The following is a 19,276-nucleotide window of genomic DNA, read 5'->3' as shown; positions in this document are numbered from 1 at the left end:
GTAAAAAAAGAAGAAACTGAATTATTTGACAAATCAGACTATTAGTGCTGCTTCTGACATGACGTCAGACAAGGCAGCACAAATCTCCAAGGATTACTTTCAAACTAGCAAAAATAACATTTACAGTCGTGGTCAAAAGTTTACATACACTTGTGAAGGACATCATGTCATGGCTGTCTTGATTTTCCAATAATTTCTACAACTCTTATTTTTGTTGTGATAGAGTGATTGGAGCACATACTTGTTGGTCACAAAAAACATTCCTGAAGTTTGGTTCTTTTATGAATTTATTATGGGTCTACTGAACATTTGACCAAATCTGCTGGGTCAAAAGTATACATACAGCAATGTTAATATTTGGTTACATGTCCTTTGGCAAGTTCCACTGCAATAAGGCGCTTTTGGTAGCCATCCACAAGCTTCTGGTTGAATTTTCGACCACTCCTCTTGACAAAATTGGTGCAGTTCAGCTAAATTTGTTGGTTTTCTGACATGGGACTTGTTTCTTCATCATTGTCCACACGTTTAAGTCAGGACTTTGGGAAGGCCATTCTAAAACTTTATTTCTAGCCTGATTTAGCCATTCCTTTACCACTTTTGACGTGTGTTTGGGGTAATTGTCCTGTTGGAACACCCAACCCAAGACCCAACCTCCGGGCTGATGATTTTAGGTTGTCCTGAATAATTTGGAGGTAATCCTCCTTTTTCATTGTCCCATTTACTCTTTGTAAAGCACCGGTTCCATTGGCAGCAAAACAGGCCCAGCGCATAATACTACCACCACCATGCTTGACGGTAGGAATGTTGTTCCTGGGATTAAAGGCCTCACCTTTTCTTCTCCAAACATATTGCTGGGTATTGTGGCCAAACAGCTCAATTTGTGGATGGCTACCAAAAGTGCCTTATTGCAGTGAAACTTGCCAAGGGACATGTAACCAAATATTAACATTGTTGTATGTATACTTTTGACCCAGCAGATTTGCTCACATTTTCAGTAGACCCATAATAAATTCATAAAAGAACCAAACTTCATGAGTGTTTTTTTGTGACCAACAAGTATGTGCTCCAATCACTCTATAACAAAAAAAAAATATTGGAATCTCAAGACAGCCATGACATCATGTTCTTTACAAGTGTATGTAAACTTTTGATTGTGACTGTATATCATGTGCTGTCATCTGTGTCTGTAGAAATGTTTACATTTCAGCCTATAAAAATTCCACTTCCAACTAGAGAAAACATGTTGCAGTGCATTGTACTGTATATGATTTTTACAGTTTTACACGCACACCCTCACATCAATATCATTACAAAATAGTTACTAAATTAATCCAGTTACTCACAACTTACTCAATACTTTAGTTTTTTTTCACAGAATACTTACTTACTCTTACTCAAATAATTATTTTTATGACTACTTTTTACTTTTACTTGAGTCATAGTCTCAAGTAACGATACCCTTACTTGAGTACAATTTTTGGGTACTCTACCCACCTGAGGTTATGGTTACGTTTTTAAAAAATGTATGCAACCTTTTTTTATCCAGGTTCAAAACAGATTTTCATTTGCAACGCTGACCCAGCAAAGAGACAGCATTTACACGTTCGAGAAGGTGAAGTGTGATGATAATCTCTCATCCTTTCATTTTAAAAAAAATACCAGTATCCTATAAAGGCCTTAGTGGCCACATGCGTGGACAGCACCTTTTAGCTCTTATTTCCAAAATTGTGTGCACTACTGAATTGGGGTCTTATGTCGACATATGGACATTTATACTGCTATCTGGTGGTGTCAGAAGGGTATAACATACAATGGAATTTGGGAAAAAAAGTGTAAAAATAAAAATTTTAATGTCACTACACATGAAGTACACGTTTGTGTACTTATGGACTAAGTACATCATATTAAAAGATGATTTTAGTTTTTATTCTAATTAGGGTCCAATAAGCCCAAATAGCAAATAGAAATAAAATAAAGCATGTAAACAAACAGCTTGGGCCTTAAAAGGGTATAGATCACTCTCAACAGTTCACAAATGTTCTTAATGTGCTTGAGTAAGCGTGTTGGAACATAAGTGTTAAAGATGGGCCAACACTTTTCAAGCGTAAAACATACACCGGGAATGTCTGTAACTTGTGGATGACAGAGCTGAAGCTTTTGGTGGTGTTTCTTTCTGCACTTATAAGTCATAATGAATTAAAAGACTGCATTTATAGATTAGCACTCTACCATCTGAGCCACACCACCTCTCGATAAAGCCGGCTGTCTGTTGGTAGATAAAGCAGCAAGATGCTGACCATTTACGATACTTACGAAACAACTCCCACCATCTTGTGGAGTTAGTTAAAAAAATATCATGGGCTTCACTCCATCACTGACTCGCATCAGCTGTCACTCGTATTAACTCTAGCTGCCAATCTTCACAGGTGGTAGTGGGGTGCTACCCATACTACTCCGTCAGTTGTTGTTTTTTTCTTATACACTCTCTGCCTCGCTTTTATGGAAAATGTTCTATCTGCTTCTAGCTGCCAGGGACTATGTCACACCATGCAGGGCTGCCACAAAGAAATGCTGAAGCCAGCGCTGTAAAAAAAAAAAAAATCTGCCCAGAGAATGATGATTTATTCAGACAAAGAAAGAAAGCTAAAAAAAAAAAGCCTTAAATCCCTGATATTTTTTTTTTCTTTTTTCCTCCCTGCCTTCAAATCCTCTCACCAGGTGGGCCAAAGGGGGAAGCATCATAAAGGAGGTCTCTGGAGACACGTACGAGGTGATTGTGGACCACTCCTTCTTTACGGAGTCTGTTTCCTGTGAGGTGACCAATCAACTGGGCAGGACTAACGTCAGCCGCAATGTTGATGTCTACTGTGAGCCTTGTTATTACCGCCGGCAAAAAACACCATCATTTTAAAGCATGTGTATGAATTTCCTTGATTTATGTCTCAACAGTCGGGCCTCGCATGGCTGCAGAGCCACAGTCGCTGCAGGTGGACCTCGGATCTGATGCCGTGTTCAACTGTGCTTGGACTGAAATCCCTCTCTTACCATAGTGTGGATGAAGAGAGGCTCTGGAGTGGTTAGTGCATTTATTTATGTATACAGTGGAACCTTTATGGCCCATAATCAGTGAGGCCCCTAATTAAATCATAAAAATAATAACACTTTTAGTTTGGCATGAATAATTGTTGATTAATCACATGTTTAGTCAGAAATGGAGTGCAGTAGTTGGCAAGAATGAGATGGTGTTCATGTCTTTTTGTCCGTGATGTGTGATGTTGTCTAAATGTACGGTCAGTGAAAATTAATTTCCCCACGGGGACCAATAAATCCAAATAAAAAAATTAAAAAAATACAAATAAAAATCTCAGCTGCTACATAACCAAGCAAACAACTGCTATTGGCAGGCCCCGTTTTGTGTGGCCCCTAAATATTACCTTTTTACATACCGCCCAACATGCACACACTCAGTATACACACACTTAAAAAGTAATTATTGACTTAATTTGGTTAAAACTAGCTTTTGAAAAGACATAAAAAGTGAACCTCTACTTCATAGTATAATATAGAGATTAGCTTATTCATGCATAAGTACCATTAGTGGATAAGAATAAACCTAATAATACATCACTGTTATTATGATTTGTATTATAAGTGCATTTACTGGCACTGGAATTTAAGCCGCACCCACTAATTTTAGAATAAACAAATATTTTTATCAATCGCACAGGACGGTTAATCGCAGATATATTTCCCAGTACGAAAGATTTAGTAATTTTTATTTAGATAATTAAGTTATTTCCAAAAAGTGCCTGTCACACAGCAGCAAAACGGCTGATCAAACAAAACAGAAGTCATCGTCATGGACCCATTAGCTGCGGAAGCTAGCTCTCCTATGTAAACAGACTAAATAACTACACAGTGACGTTTTGGTGAATTTACAAAACGGAAATGATACAAAAATAATGCCATAGTAAGTAAATAATACTAACACAGACACTTGTTAACGTATTAGTGTTTTCACTAATGCTAACGACGCTAGCTTGATTACATTACGATAGCACCTACAGATATGCATGAAAGCAATCAATGATCAGGGTTTCTTGAAGGCACTACAATTACTGTACGTTACGGGCTATTGAGCGCACCGGAATTTGAGCCGCACCCACCAAATTTTAGAATAAATACATATTTTTACATATTAATCGCACCGGACAGTTAATCGCAGATATATACCGGTACGAAAGGTTTTGTAATTTGTGTTTACATACCTAAGTTATTTCCAAAAAGTGCCTGTCACACGGCAGCAAAACGGCTGATCAAACAAAACAGAAGTCATCGTCATGGACCCACTAGCTGCGGAAGCTAGCTCTCCTATCAGATAAACAGACTAAATTAATATGAAGTGATGTGTTGGTGAATTTACGAAACTGAAACAATACAAAAAGAATGCCATAGTAAGTAAATAATGCTAACATAGAAATTTGTAAACGTGTTAGCGTATTCACTAATGCTAACAACGCTAGCTTGATTACATTACAATAGCACCTACAAATATGCATGAAAACAATCAATGGGACATTTTCGTAAATATGATTTTTTTTTTTATACTGTAAAACTTACAAACGTTCCACAGAGTGATGAATGAAGAATCCTTTTGAGCAGAAAGGCTATAGACGAATAATAGACACAACAAGATATACTTCTGGTTCAAGGTGCGAAACAGGAAATTCACTGCAACCCACAGCATCTGCAGTAAGCAAACTCGTCCAAAAGATGGCGCCATAGCACAGGCTAACACACCTTTTTAAGAAAACTATTTGTCAATACAAAAAATAATGGTCGTTAGCGAATGCAATTCCATAAATTAGCCGCATTGTTTTATAAGCTGCAGGGCTCTAAGCGTAGGAAAAAAAAGTAGCAGCTTATAGTCTGAAAAATACAGTATGTACAATTGGATGCAAAAGTGAAATTTATACATAATTTTGTCTAATCCTGCCACAAATATATTTATCATAATTTACCTTTCTTCTATCACTTTATCCTTGGTCCAAAATGTTGGTACTGAATATAAATGCCAATTTAGCAAACAACCTTAATATTGAACTTTGACATCAAAATGTATTTCATCTTAACTTTTATGATGTCATCTTTTATAACTGACGGATTTAAATGAAAGACAAAATATATATAATCTTTACAAAAGCCCAGTCAAGGTCATGTGGCCCCCTCAGTGGTTGTGGCCTTAAACAACCGCATAGAGTGTTTATGCTGCGGGCCTGCCCTGGAAACACAAAGTGCCTTTTCAAACAGGAGTTCAGAACATCCAGGAAGAGATCCCCTCTGAAAAACAATTGTTTGATTCCCCCTCCCAAAGTTTTGTATCACAAATGTGTCTCACGTGACTCAATTTTAAACGCTGTTAGTTGTCCCGCAAGTGTAAAAAGAAGCTAAGCACAATACAACAGAAATAACATAACACCACATTAATATAGCTAAAAAGTGCATGTGGTGATGTGGTAATGCTTTGATTTGTGTGTTTGTAAAACAAAGAAAAAGGAAAACACACTCATGTTTTCTAAGTTGTATGTGACTGGACAGCCATACTTTCCTCCAAATGTATGCAATATTCTCATCCATGTCTATGACCACATGCTATTTATTCAGTCGATTTGATCATTCCACCTTTCCTTTTACGTAAGGCCAACGTGAAGCCCCCCTTTTTATTCCATTGAGCTCAGATCCCAAATTGGATTTTAATAATTGAGAAGAGGTGCCCTTTATAATGTCCAATGGCCATCATGCTGCCATCCACCCCCCCCATTTGTAATTTCGCTTTATCACTATTTCATATTTCAAAGTGCCTCATGTATTGACATTGCATTTTATTTATATTTCGTCTCATCGCAGGTTCTCAGCAACGAGAACCTCCTGACACTGAAATCCGTGCGGCAGGAGGATGCTGGGAAATATGTTTGCCGGGCCGTGGTCCAGAGAGTCGGCGCCGGAGAGAAAGAAGTTTCTCTCACTGTCAACGGTAAGATTTTTTTTGTTCATCCAGTAGTGAAGGGATTCATATGGCCCCATTCCAGGATGGATCTTGTGAGAGAGGAAAAGGGGGTAAATCATTTTGACAATGCAGTCTGCTGAAATGATGGAAAGCGCCACTCTACATGGAAACTGACATTTTAAGATATTCAACACTCTACTGCTGTCTGGCGGCTAAAGTGGATCGCACAACCCCCCAATATATCACATTTCAGGTGTCAGGTAAACCGCGACGAATGGGGTCATATGCATCCCCTTCCAACTGTACATGTCCATCACAACAAAAATGAGAATGTGTGGTTGTTGTGTAGGGGCATCGCCATTTTGACGCTTTCTTGGTGATATAACACCACTGACCCGTCGATAGCGAGATGAGTCCACCCCGTGTATACTTCCACCACTTAATGCAGCTTTGTAAAAAAAAAAATCCTGTCAAAGATCCCACCAGTTTGCTACATATGTGGGAGCTGTACATGAATAGGTGAATAGTAGTGATAGGTAAATGACGCCTTTGTGAGTGTATGGCACAGTCACTGGCCGTATTGACACTGCACTGACAGTGTGTTGTTTCATAATGGTCATCCGCCATCTGAAACAACACCTGCAAATTAAATTAATAGTTAACAAATATACAAAACCCAAAACCATTGAAGTTGGCACCTCGTGTAAATCGTAAATAAAAACAAAATACAATGATTTGCAAATCCTTTTCAACGTATATTCAATTGAATAGACTGCAAATACAAGATACTTAACATTCGAATTGGTGAACGTTGTTATTTTTTGCAAATATTAGCTCATTTAAAATTTGATGCCTGCAACATGTTTCTAAAAAGCTGACACAAGTGGCAAAAAAGACTGAGAAAGTTGAGGAATGCTCATCAAACACTTATTTGGAACATCCCACAGGTGAATAGGCAAATTTGGAACAGGTGGGTGCCATGATTGGGTATAAAAGTAGCTTCCATGAAATGCGCAGTCATTCACAAACAAGGATGGGGCGAGTGTCACCTCTTTGTGAACAAATTGTCGAACCGTTTAAGAACAACATTTCTCAACGAGCTATTGCAAGGAATTTACGGATTTCACCATCTATGGTCTGTAATATCATCAAAAGTTTCAGAGAATCTGGAGAAATCACTGTGCGTAAGCGGCAAGGCTGAAAAGCAAAATGTAATGCCCGTGACCTTCGATCCATCAAAAAGCGACTTAAGTGTGTAAAGGATATCACCACATGGGCTCAGGAACACTTCGGAAAACCACTGTCAGTATCTACAGTTTGTCGCTACATCTGTAAGTGCAAGTTAAAACTCTACTATGTAAAGCGAAAGCCATTTATCAACAACACCCAGAAACGCAGCCGGCTTTGTTGGGCCCAAGCTTACCGAAGATGGACTGATGCAAAGTGGAAAAGTCTCCTGTGGTCTGAAGAGTCCACATTTAAAATTGTTTTTGGAAACAGTGGACATCGTGTCCTCCGGATCAAAGAGGAAAAGAACCATCCGGACTGGTATAGGGGCAAAGTTGAAAAGCCAGCATCTGTGATGGTATGGGGGTGTATTAGTACCCAAGACATGGATAACTTACACATCTGTGAATGCACCATTAATGCTGAAAGGTACATACAGGTTTTGGAACAACATATGTTGCCATCCAAGCAACGTCTTTTTCATGGACGCCCCTGTTTATTTCAGCAAGGCAATGCCAAGCCACATGCTGCACGTGTTACAACAGTGTGGCTTCGTAGTAAAAGAGTGCGAGTACTATACTGGCCTGCCTGTAGTCCAGACCTGTCTCCCATTGAAAATGTGTGGCGCATTATTAAGTGTCAAATACGACAATGGAGTCCCCCGGACTGTTGAACAACTTAAGCTGTACATCAAGCAAGAATGGGAACTAATTCCACCTGAAAAGCTTCTCCTCAGTTCCCAAACGTTTACTGTGTGTTGTTAAAATGAAAGGCCATGTAACACAGTGCCAACTTTTTTGCAATGTGTTGCTGCCATTACATTTTAAGTTAATGATTATTTGCACACAAAAAAAAAACTTTCTCAGTTGCAACATTAAATATACTGTCTTTGCAGTCTATTCAATTGCATATAGGTTGAAAAGGATTTGCAAATCATTGTATTCTGTTTGTATTTACGATTTACACAACATGCCTACTTCACTGGTTTTGTAATTTGTATTTGTTTTTTCAAACACTTTTTGGAGAGACACACACTGTCAGAGATACGCGTGGACAAACATAACGTGTTAAATGACGTGTTCCTAGTAATGCTTACTATAAGCATGCTACCAATACTGTGGGACATATGAGACGTGTTTGTTCAAAATACTATAATACAATACTACACTATAGGGTTGTAAGGTATACCGGTATTAGTATAGTACCGGGATACTAATGAATCATTTTCGGTACTATACCGCCTCTGAAAAGTACCGGTCCGCCTGTAACATGTAAACAAACGCATTGGTGGATCTACACCAAACATCAGTAGTGTATCTAGTCGATACTACTATGATTACGTCGATATTTTTTGGCATCACAACATCTCCTTTTGTTTTTTTTAATTTATAATATGTTTATAAACTCAGGAAATATGTCCCTGGACACATGAGGACTTTGAATATGACTAATGTATGATCCTGTAACTACTTGGTATCGGATTGATACCCAAATTTGTGGTATCATCAAAATTACTAATGTAAAGTATCAAACAGAAGAATAAATGATTATTACATTTTAACAGAAGTGCAGATAGAACATGTTGAAAGTGAAAGTAAGCAGATATTAACAGTAAATGAACAAGTAGATTAATAATTAATTTACCACTTGTCCTTAATAATGTTGACAAAATAATAAAATGATAAATGACACAATATGTTACTGCATATGTCAGCAGCTAAATTAGGAGCCTTTGTTTGCTTACTTATTAATAAAAGACAAGTTGTCTAGTATGTTCACTATTTTATTAAAGACACACTTGCAATAAGAAACATATGTTTTATGTACCCTAAGATTTTGTGTTAAAATAAAGCCAATAATGCAATTTTTTTGTGATCCCCTTTATTTAGAAAAGTACCGAAAAGTATCAAAATAATATTGGTATCGGGACAACACTACTATACTATAATAAATATTATAATAATGTTATATTTTTTATTATTATTTGATGTTACATTGATATTAATAAAATATGATACATTAATAAATATAATACATATTAAATAATGAATATAATAAATATTATATATTTATATTAAAAACCAAAAGTTGTATATATAAATTATACAATTACTAGGGGTGGCCAAATACAACGTTTTCCTTTCTGATACCGATGTTGGACACCGATCTAAACAAATCATACATGCTGCACTGTTAGAAAAGGTATGAAATAAAATCAATCAGACTTAAATCTGATCGGGACACCCCTCAATAACTACTGTGTATAATTCTGAGTGTACCACCAAGTCACCCCACATATGTTTAATTACATTTAGGTCTTTTCTGATCTGCAGTAAATGTACCACAGACCTTTACCAAGAAGTGCTCACACCTTGTATAATCTGCATGAGTCACCAGGAAGCATCTCTTTCCATCCCAGTAACTCATTAATGATTATTAGCCCTGGTGTGAGACCTGGCAACCCTCAAATAAATGACCTCATTAGCAACATATTCCCACAAGGAGATGTTATTTTGGGTGTGATTGCACGGGTTGCCTAGTGTGACGACGCCCTTAGGTGTCCATGCAAAAGCAGGAATATAATACAAATATGCCATGATAAGAACAAGAGAGGTTTTTTTTATTTTCAGGCAACATGATGTATACTTAACGTTGACAATGGACCATTTTGAAAGCTAACAAAAGAGTTTGCCTGTAAGCAAGCGTGTGCTGATTTGAGGGATGAAAAAAAACATCAAGAAGAAAGCGTGGTGTGTAAAGAGTTTCCTTTTCAACACGCAGACGTTAACTTTGCATATCAGAAGGAACGGGATACCACACGATTCCCCCTCTAGCGCCGGATCAAAACCAGGACTTTCCATGAACCGCGATGAATGTCGTTGCAGAAGATGCGTCGGGCAAAGTCATGACTAATTCCATTGTTTTCACGTCATTGGAACGTGCTTGCCTGCTTGCCTTTCTATAGCCGCAATAAGTAAACAGAATACACGATGAAAAGAAAGCAGATATGGATTGTTTTAATTAGGATTTTAACAACTCCGAGAATGCTCGGGAACTACATAACAGGCAGCAGATCATTTTTATGTTGTTCGCTCAAGCGAGATTTGGATGTCTTTCTCTTTTGTCCTCTGTTGCATTTACCTTTCTCGCATCAATTGGCATTTGACATTCATTTTTTTCTCCTTGAATAATTGACATTGTTTTTTTCCAAACCACATGAGGAATTCCAAGTCATTTTTAGTTAGTGCTAGAGGAGAATTGGATTGCTCGGCTTGTGGAAGCGTAAATAAAGTGCTTGTGTGCATATGGTCATTGCCCTGTCATTGTGGTTGAGAGTGAGGACCTCCAAACTCCCTGTGAACTCAGCATCTTCTTCAAAAACCTTAAATAAGTCCTTTAAATATCCGCACTCATTTGTCCCTAATGACAAACATGACAGCTCCCCAAAAACGGATGTGCCGTATTTTCCGGACTCTAAAGCGCCACACCCACTAAATTTCAGAAGAAAAAAATGTTTCCATATATTAGCTCCACCGGACTACAAGCCACAGATACAGTATATACAGTTGTGGTCAAAAGTTTACATGCACTTTTGAAGAACATAATGTCATGGCTGTCTTGAGTTTCCAATCATTTGTACAACTGCCGCTGCCCACTGCTCCCCTCACCTCCCAGGGGGTGACCAAGGGGATGGGTCAAATGCAGAGGACACATTTCACCACACCTAGTGTGTGTGTGACAATCATTGGTACTTTAACTTTAACTTGAAGCCACTCAAGTCTCTGTTTAAGAAAACACTTAAAACTCTAGACAGGAAGCCCTTGCTTTATCATTATTGTAGCATTGTAAGTAAGTCGAAAGTTTCTAGACGCTTCCCTCATTTTTAAAGTTCTAAATGGACCTGCTCCTCCACCCTTGATAGGATTTTGTATGTAAAAACAACAACAATGGAGTCAGAACCGGAGCACCAACCAGGCGAGACCTAAGCATTCAAAGACTAAATTGGGCCAAATGGTACCGTCTATTAGAGGCACAACATTATGGAATATTTTACCGGAGCACGTAACATTTAAAGGGGCCCTTAAAAAATGGTTGAAGTCAAATCAGTCATGGTCCCATAGATGAACCTCACCTTGGACTCTTTCCTTTAAAACTCTGAATATTTGTACCTGTTGTGTTATTGTCTATTGTTTCCATATTGTCTATTGTGTCTAACTGTGTGTTTGTGTTGTTCTACCTGCCTTAAGGACAATGGATGCTATTTACCTCTTGTGCTACAGTAATCCCAGCATATTTATGTTGAAGCTATTTTTGCTGACATATTGATTAATAAGTTAATATATATGCGTGGACAATGCACATGTCATAGTCCCCTCCAGTGTTGCTTTGGGAGCAAGTTCTTAAATGTAACTTATCTGAACAATATCCAGTGTTATGGTATTTCAATTAACTGGAATCCAATGAACTGTGGGGCCCTGTTGTAGTGAATCACACCTGAGCCATCATGAATTAATCAAATCTTTAATGAACATGTGAAAGTAAACAATGTGATAAATACCATTTTTACATCGGTCAATCTAGGGATCTAGATATCTGGTCAGGACACTCCTCACTCTTTTGCCTTCACTTTCATTGTCCATTCATTTTTGGTGACTTTATATACTCTGGACCTAGACGTTGAGTCTGCGACATACATGGCGGACAATAACTGATACAGTCTGATTTGCCAGTCCAAAAGCATTCGTCGTTTTCCGTAGTCTTCCCTCGACGGCCAGGTAATACAAAGCACATGCTACCTTTTTTTATCACATCCACGGTAGCCAGCATTCTCGTTGACTCTCCTTCGAAAATGGACAACGTTTTTCGGTAAGCAGAATCACAGCTGACCCGGAGATTCGAAAGTTATTTTGCCGTCTGATAAGTGTTGTATCCCAAATAGCTGCAATCGCTTTCTCTTAAGGTTTTCATGTGTGATTTCTACAAGCGTCTGTACAGATGGAAGGAGAAACACGGGCATGTCTGGATGACTCGCCTCCATATTTAGCTCAGAGTTACGAAACCGCTCTATAATGAAGCTGACTGACTGTGGCACGTTCTTTCTGACGTCATTTCCTGTGTGGGGCGCGGACTTTCTGGCGTCACTTTCTCTCCGAACTCAGTTTGTAAACGATCTATGAGTCCATACAAAGCTAAGAGCCGGAGATTCAAAAAATACACAGCGCACTTACCCATGTAAACAATTATCCAAGGAGGGGGACCATAAACGATGATTAAGTGTGGCCGAAACGGGGCTTAGGCTAAATAAATATTTGTTTAATGAGTTATCCGGTTTAATGTAGACAGGGTCTTAGAATAAAGGTGGGGCCCAAAAAATTACATTTTCACTGGCTTCAAACAGGCCATTTTTGTCATTGGAAACATATTTGTTCTTGTTGTTCAGACCAACTTTGAATGAGGGTTCAATAATTAAATCCTACATTCTCACCACCATACAGTGCCACAATATTACCTGATATCATAAATTCAACTGAAAGCAAACCGATCTCCACTAGTTTCATGGGTATTGCATAACCCCGCTAACGATGACTTAAAACAATACCTCGCAGCCCCATGCTAGCACTGTGCAACACCATTGGAGGCCATGTTATGATGTGCTTCTGCTGCTCATCCGAATGTGTCGTCACTGTTTGTTTTCCCCGCAGTGATCCTCGGAGCCCTTTTAACGGCTTCATTTGAATTGCATGTGTCATTCCGTCTGTCTATCTCTCCCCTACGCGCCGTCTCCCCCAGTGGTGATGCGCGCAGACAAGAGGATTGCTGCTTTTCCCCGGGGAGGAATGTAATTTAATTATAATCAAACAGCTAGCAGGGGAGGCAGTTTGTGTTTAAGTCACTAATGGATACATATTGCTTACTCTTCGCGTGTGCTCGCAATGAATTTGCTAGTCAGCACCTCAGATGAGGTTACGTGGTGTATGCACATCCATGCGTGTGATTATTTATATCAAACAAAATATACACTGTATGCACTGCATGCACAGTATGGATATATGCATAGATTACTACCAGCCATCTGAGAGAAATCTGTAATGAAGAAAAGGATACAATGTGCACAAAGGCCACATTTGTGCATTTAATGTGTTATACGGTATCTACAAGTGTTTGTGTGCATAATAATAATGTTTATGGGTAAAGGAGCATATGCATAGCGACCATTGGCCCAAGGAGAGAAAGCCAATAATCACAGCGAAGCCCCCCGATTACTTCACTAAGCATCAGGCTTATACAAAATAGATAAGGCGAATTGATGCATTTTAAAGACTAAAAAACAATGTTATGGAAAAAAAATACATATATAAAAAAATAAAATAACAATAATAATACACAGTACAGGCCAAAAGTTTAAACACACTTTCTCATTCAATGCGTTTTCTTTATTTTCATGACTATTTACATTGTAGATTGTCACTGAAGGCATCAAAACTATGACTGAACACATGTGGAGTTATGTAAAAAAAAAAGGTGAAATAACTGAAAACATGTTTTGTATTTCAGTTTATTCAAAATAGCCACCCTTTGCTCTGATTACTTTTTCGCACACTCTTGGCATTCTCTCGATGAGCTTCAAGAGGCAGTCATCTGAAATGGTTTTCACTTCACAGGTGTGCTTGAAGCTCATCGGGAGAATGCCTAGAGTGTGCAAATCAGTAATCAGAGCAAAGGTGGCTATTTTGAAGAAACTAGAATACAAAATGTGTTTTTAGTTATTTCACCTTTTTTTGTTAAGTACATAACTCCACATGTGTTCATTCATAGTTTTGATGTCTTTAGTGACAATCTACAATGTAAATAGTCATGAAAATAATGAAAACACTGAGGAGAAGGTGTGTCCAAACTTTTGGCCTGTACTGGGTATACGTGTATATATATATATTACTGGGAGGGGACACAACATAAAATATGAATTTTGTTTGTATACATTACATGTATTAAAATGTAATTTAAAACATACACTACCGTTCAAAAGTTTGGGGTCACCCAAACACTTTTGTAGAATAGCCTTCATTTCTAAGAACAAGAATAGACTGTCGAGTTTCAGATGAAAGTTCTCTTTTTCTGGCCATTTTGAGCGTTTAATTGACCCCACAAATGTGATGCTCCAGAAACTCAATCTGCTCAAAGGAAGGTCAGTTTTGTAGCTTCTGTAACGAGCTAAACTGTTTTCAGATGTGTGAACATGATTGCACAAGGGTTTTCTAATCATCAATTAGCCTTCTGAGCCAATGAGCAAACACATTGTACCATTAGAACACTGTAGTGATAGTTGCTGGAAATGGGCCTCTATACACCTATGTAGATATTGCACCAAAAAAAAGACATTTGCAGCTAGAATAGTGATTTACCACATTAGCAATGTATAGAGTGTATTTCTTTAAAGTTAAGACTAGTTTAAAGTTATCTTCATTGAAAAGTACAGTGCTTTTCCTTCAAAAATAAGGACATTTCAATGTGACCCCAAACTTTTGAACGGTAGTGTACATACAATCCTGAAACTAAATTATGTATGTCCAAAAGTTTTGTACATGAAAAGATAAACTTTGAAACTCAAAATTTAAGTTTTGATGTTGAATTTTGAACAATCAGAGTATTAAAAATAAAAAAAGTGCACATAAGGTTTTTTTCAGGTTGAATTTACTTATGATTTACTTTTTACAGACTATAAAAATGTGTGCCAACATTGTCAGCCCTTGTTGCACAATTAATGGTTACCACAACTCATAATGTAAAACAATATTATTCAATGGCAGTAATGTACGCAACATTGCTTCCAGTTGGCAATATTAAGTAATTACCATTGACTTAAAAAAAGTACATTCAGCACTTGAAACATCCTTGTTGCTATTTTAGTCATGAAGACATACTCATGTTGTCAGATCAGGCCCATATTCCACATTGACAGCATCGCCTTACAAAGGATTTTCCCGTCTCTTCTCAAAGTGTCCACCATAAAGCTGATGTTTGCGTACCTGCTTTGTTCCCGCTCTTATCTCGCCAGAACAAAGCTCAAAAGCTGTTGTACACGACTGAAAAAATGTCAAGCTTTTTTATTTTGCAGCAGTTATGCAGAGAAATGTAAGCGCTGGCCTTTTGACACCCACGACAAAGTTGCGTAACCGGATTGACGCCTCCTCCGGATGAATTAAATGACAATTTGCTACCTCATACTTTGATGACCTCCCTGCTGATGTAGTGCAGTGCGGCCCACTATCTGTTTGGCTCTCAGCACTGATACATTCTTTGGACCTGAGTCAGGGAGATAAGGCTAATTATGCCTCTCATTTGCAAGTGGGATCCATAGAATAGATCCTCTTTAGCCAGGACTGTAAGCCCTTTGCCACCTGCAAGCTATCGATCCAGCTCTGTGTTAACACTCGGGAAGAACATGCATGTTTCATGTAAAAACACACTGCTGTCATTAGACGGAAAAAAAAACAACAACAAAAAAACGCTTTTAAATTAGTGCAGTCATTCATTTCGCAGCCTTTCCAGTAGCATACCGAGGCGCCATCTGGCAAAGTCATTAAAATGTTAATTCATTTTAATAAGAGACAGGTAATAAACTGCAATCGTAGGAGAGATGGCAGAGTTTGGAGGAAGTTGGCAAGTGAGGCGAGTCGTCTCGCTAATCAACATGCGCCGCCCACTCACGGCGTCTTTAACCCGCGCCATCACTGGAGACTCGTAAATGTTTGATTGCGTCCTCGCCTTATTTTCTAAGGGATAAATGGCTCGCTCGCTTTGTGAGGAGTGTCACTTAAGTAGTTTTTTTTTATTCATATGCAAAATGTCAGTTGGGCACTGAGGGTGAAACGCTGCAAAATAGTCTCGGAATCATCTTCCTGTCTTTTTTTTTTTGGTTGGTGTTCTATAGGAAAGAGGTGGAAATGTCATGTTAAAAAATGACTGATAGCATTAGAAGACGCCTAATATAACTAAATGACCCGATCCATCATTTTCAAAACCTGTTTTTTCACACCTGCTATATCTCCCGGTCACTGCCGTGTGCGTGTGTGACAGGTAAAAAAAAGCTCACGTGGGAGAGGAATCGTTTGGCGTAACCTGTTCATTTGCACGTATTAATACCTCAAATATAAGACGGTCTGACTTTTTTTGTAGGAGGAAAAAAAAACATGTTCTAATATTCATGCCCTCATTTGGGGAAGAAAAGTGACTGTTGTCACACTTTTGACTCCCGTGTGAATTGCTAATCATCAAAACATCTTTTAAAAGACGTCACTACATGAAACTGATTCTTAAGGGCTATATATAATATGTAAATATTGCATATATGTTATATTTTATATTGCTATTATGGTAAATTGTTAGTCTACTTTATACCTTTTGTTTTTGCTCTCTTTTTCTGCCCTTGTGTGCCTTATCCTTTCCATCCTTACCCTTTCCATCATTTGTAACTGAGCTAATGTGTGGAACAATTTCCCTTGTGGATCCATACAGTTTGTCTAAGTCTAAGTTAAGGTGGTGTCGGCCTGAATTGTTTATCAGCTGTCCCATACACATGAAACTGATAAGCATTAGCGATTTTACATGGCAATTTCAACACCTTCAAGTTTGGTAATCAAGACTACAACTAAGATGCACGTTACAGTCAAAAGCTGGTGTGTATTATACAAAATACTTACAGAGTAAACACTTTGTAGGGCATAACATTAGACTGGCTTCATAGCAAAGGCTACTTCATCGATAGGCAACACAGCCTATACACTACTGCCATCGAATATCTTGGAATTGCAACTGCATGCAAAGTCTACTATATATATATATATATGTATATATATATATATATATATATATATATATATATATATATATATATATATATATATATATATATATATATATATATATATATATATATATATATATATATATATATATACACACACACACACACACATATACACGCATATATATATATATATATATATATATATATATATATATATATATATATATATATATATATATATATATATATGCGTGTATATGTGTGTGTGTGTGTGTGTATATATATATATATATATATATATATATATATATATATATATATATATATATATATATATATATATATATAATATGCAACTAACGATTAATTTGATAATCGATTAATCTGTCGATTATTACTTTGATTAATCGATTAATAATCGGATAAAATAGACAAACTACATTTCTATCCTTTCCAGTATTTTATTGAAAAAAAAACAGCATACTGGCACCATACTTATTTTGATTATTGATTCTCAGCTATTTGTACATGTTGCAGTTTATAAATAAAGGTTTATAAAAAAAATAAAATAAAAAATAAAAAAATAAAAAATTGCCTCTGCGCATGCGCATAGAATAAATCCAACGAATCTATGACTAAATTAACCGCCAACTATTTTTATAATCGATTTAATCGATTAGTTGTTGCAGCCCTAATATATATATATATATATATATATATATATATATATATATATATATATATATATATATATATATATATATATATATATATATATATATATATATATATATATATACATATATACATATATATATATATATATATATGTATGTGTGTATTTGTCAGACAACTGATAAACACAGTATGTGTGCATTTTTTTACGTAAAGTATTTTCAGGAGTTCAGGAGTAGAAGTAGATTTGAAAATGTAATATATTTAGTACAAATTGACTTTCACAATGTTTAATAGAATCCCTGCTTTTGTTTATTCCTGCTAACAAGCAAATACCTTGCACCTTCACATTTGGCTATAAACACACCCAATTAACTGCAACATTTCCGCCTGTCCATTGCATATATCAAACACCAAAGCAAAACAAAGTGAGAGGGCCGACTTGAGTCAAGTGTGACATCTTCATATATATATAAAAAAGTGGTCACCTGGTGTGAAGAGCCTCCAGACCAGATGGCAGGCAGACATGTCACTTTGGCTCAGATGTTTCTGTCAGGCAAGATCTGATGAAGTTTTAAAGAGATGCAGAAAACCTTTTGAAATGCCTTTTGAGCGGAGGGAACCCAAAGGCTATTAACTGTTAAGTCCCTGACATTTAAGAAGGCAGCAGTAGCAGCATATGGGTTATATTCAAATAAACCGCACAGTTTGTCATAACAACCCGATGTTATATCACACATGTAGGAGAAGATGATTATTTTTACATTATTGGAGGTCAAATCATCTGCAGGCAAAAGCGATTGTGCGTGATCTTCTTCACGACAAAGAGTATATTTGTCTTCTTGAGTCTGGGTTGTCCTGATTACGCCTTACTAGCCATTCCCAGTAAGTTGTATCTTACTGGGGAGGAATCAAACAAGCCATAAATCAAAAGAATAAACATGATCCAGAATGAGGTCTTAGGCTCTTGATCTCGTCCTTGCATGTCCTCTGCTAGACAATACAGTAGGAGGAGACCCGGCGATACATCTTTCCTATGAGGAGTCCCGGGAAACTATGCACTGCATCCATCATAATCTCAAGAGGATTTAGTAGAAAATTGCACGCAATCTCCAAACTGGAATGAGCGTGATTTAGAAACTTAAATCAAAGCAGAAGAACAGTAATAAGAGTGATTACAAAACAATGGAGTGACATATTTGTGGTTGTGTTGCAACTAGGGATGGGTACCAAAATTAGTACTTTTGTAGGCAACGACCAAATTACATCTGTACTACCGGACATCAAAGTGTCAATCAAAGTGTATTTATATAGCCCTTAATCACAAGTGTCTCAAAGGGCTGCACAAGCCACAGCGACATCCTCGGCTCAAAAACTAATGGGATACAATGAGAAACCTTGGAGGGGGCCGCAGATGGGCGACCGGTGCAATGGACGTCGAGTGGATCTAGTTAATAATGTGAGAGTCCAGTCCATAGTGGGGCCAGCATGGGATCATCTTGAGTAGAGACAAGTCAGCAGCGCAGAGACGTCCCCAACTGATGCACAGATGAGTGGTC

The 19,276-nt window shown here is 37.4% G+C and overlaps 1 protein-coding gene and 1 long non-coding RNA gene across 2 annotated transcripts in view; one reads left to right on the top strand and one right to left on the bottom strand.

Annotated features, from left to right (window-relative positions):
• Positions 1–19,276, bottom strand: part of LOC133658445 (uncharacterized) — a 383,871-nt gene that overhangs the window by 65,351 nt on the left and 299,244 nt on the right. The window lies entirely within an intron of this gene.
• The window catches only part of kirrel3b (kirre like nephrin family adhesion molecule 3b), a 439,076-nt gene that overhangs the window by 385,923 nt on the left and 33,877 nt on the right, over positions 1–19,276 (top strand). The window contains 4 exon segments of the mRNA XM_062060501.1: positions 2,719–2,867; positions 2,950–3,027; positions 3,030–3,076; positions 5,908–6,034. Coding sequence (XP_061916485.1) covers positions 2,719–2,867; positions 2,950–3,027; positions 3,030–3,076; positions 5,908–6,034 — 401 coding nt within the window.

This window comes from Entelurus aequoreus, linkage group LG10 (genome assembly GCF_033978785.1).
Source record: "Entelurus aequoreus isolate RoL-2023_Sb linkage group LG10, RoL_Eaeq_v1.1, whole genome shotgun sequence".
In the NCBI taxonomy this organism is placed as follows: Eukaryota; Metazoa; Chordata; class Actinopteri; order Syngnathiformes; family Syngnathidae; genus Entelurus; species Entelurus aequoreus.
The sequence above is the reverse complement of the archived record's forward strand: the minus strand, read 5'-3'. Positions and strand labels throughout refer to the sequence as shown.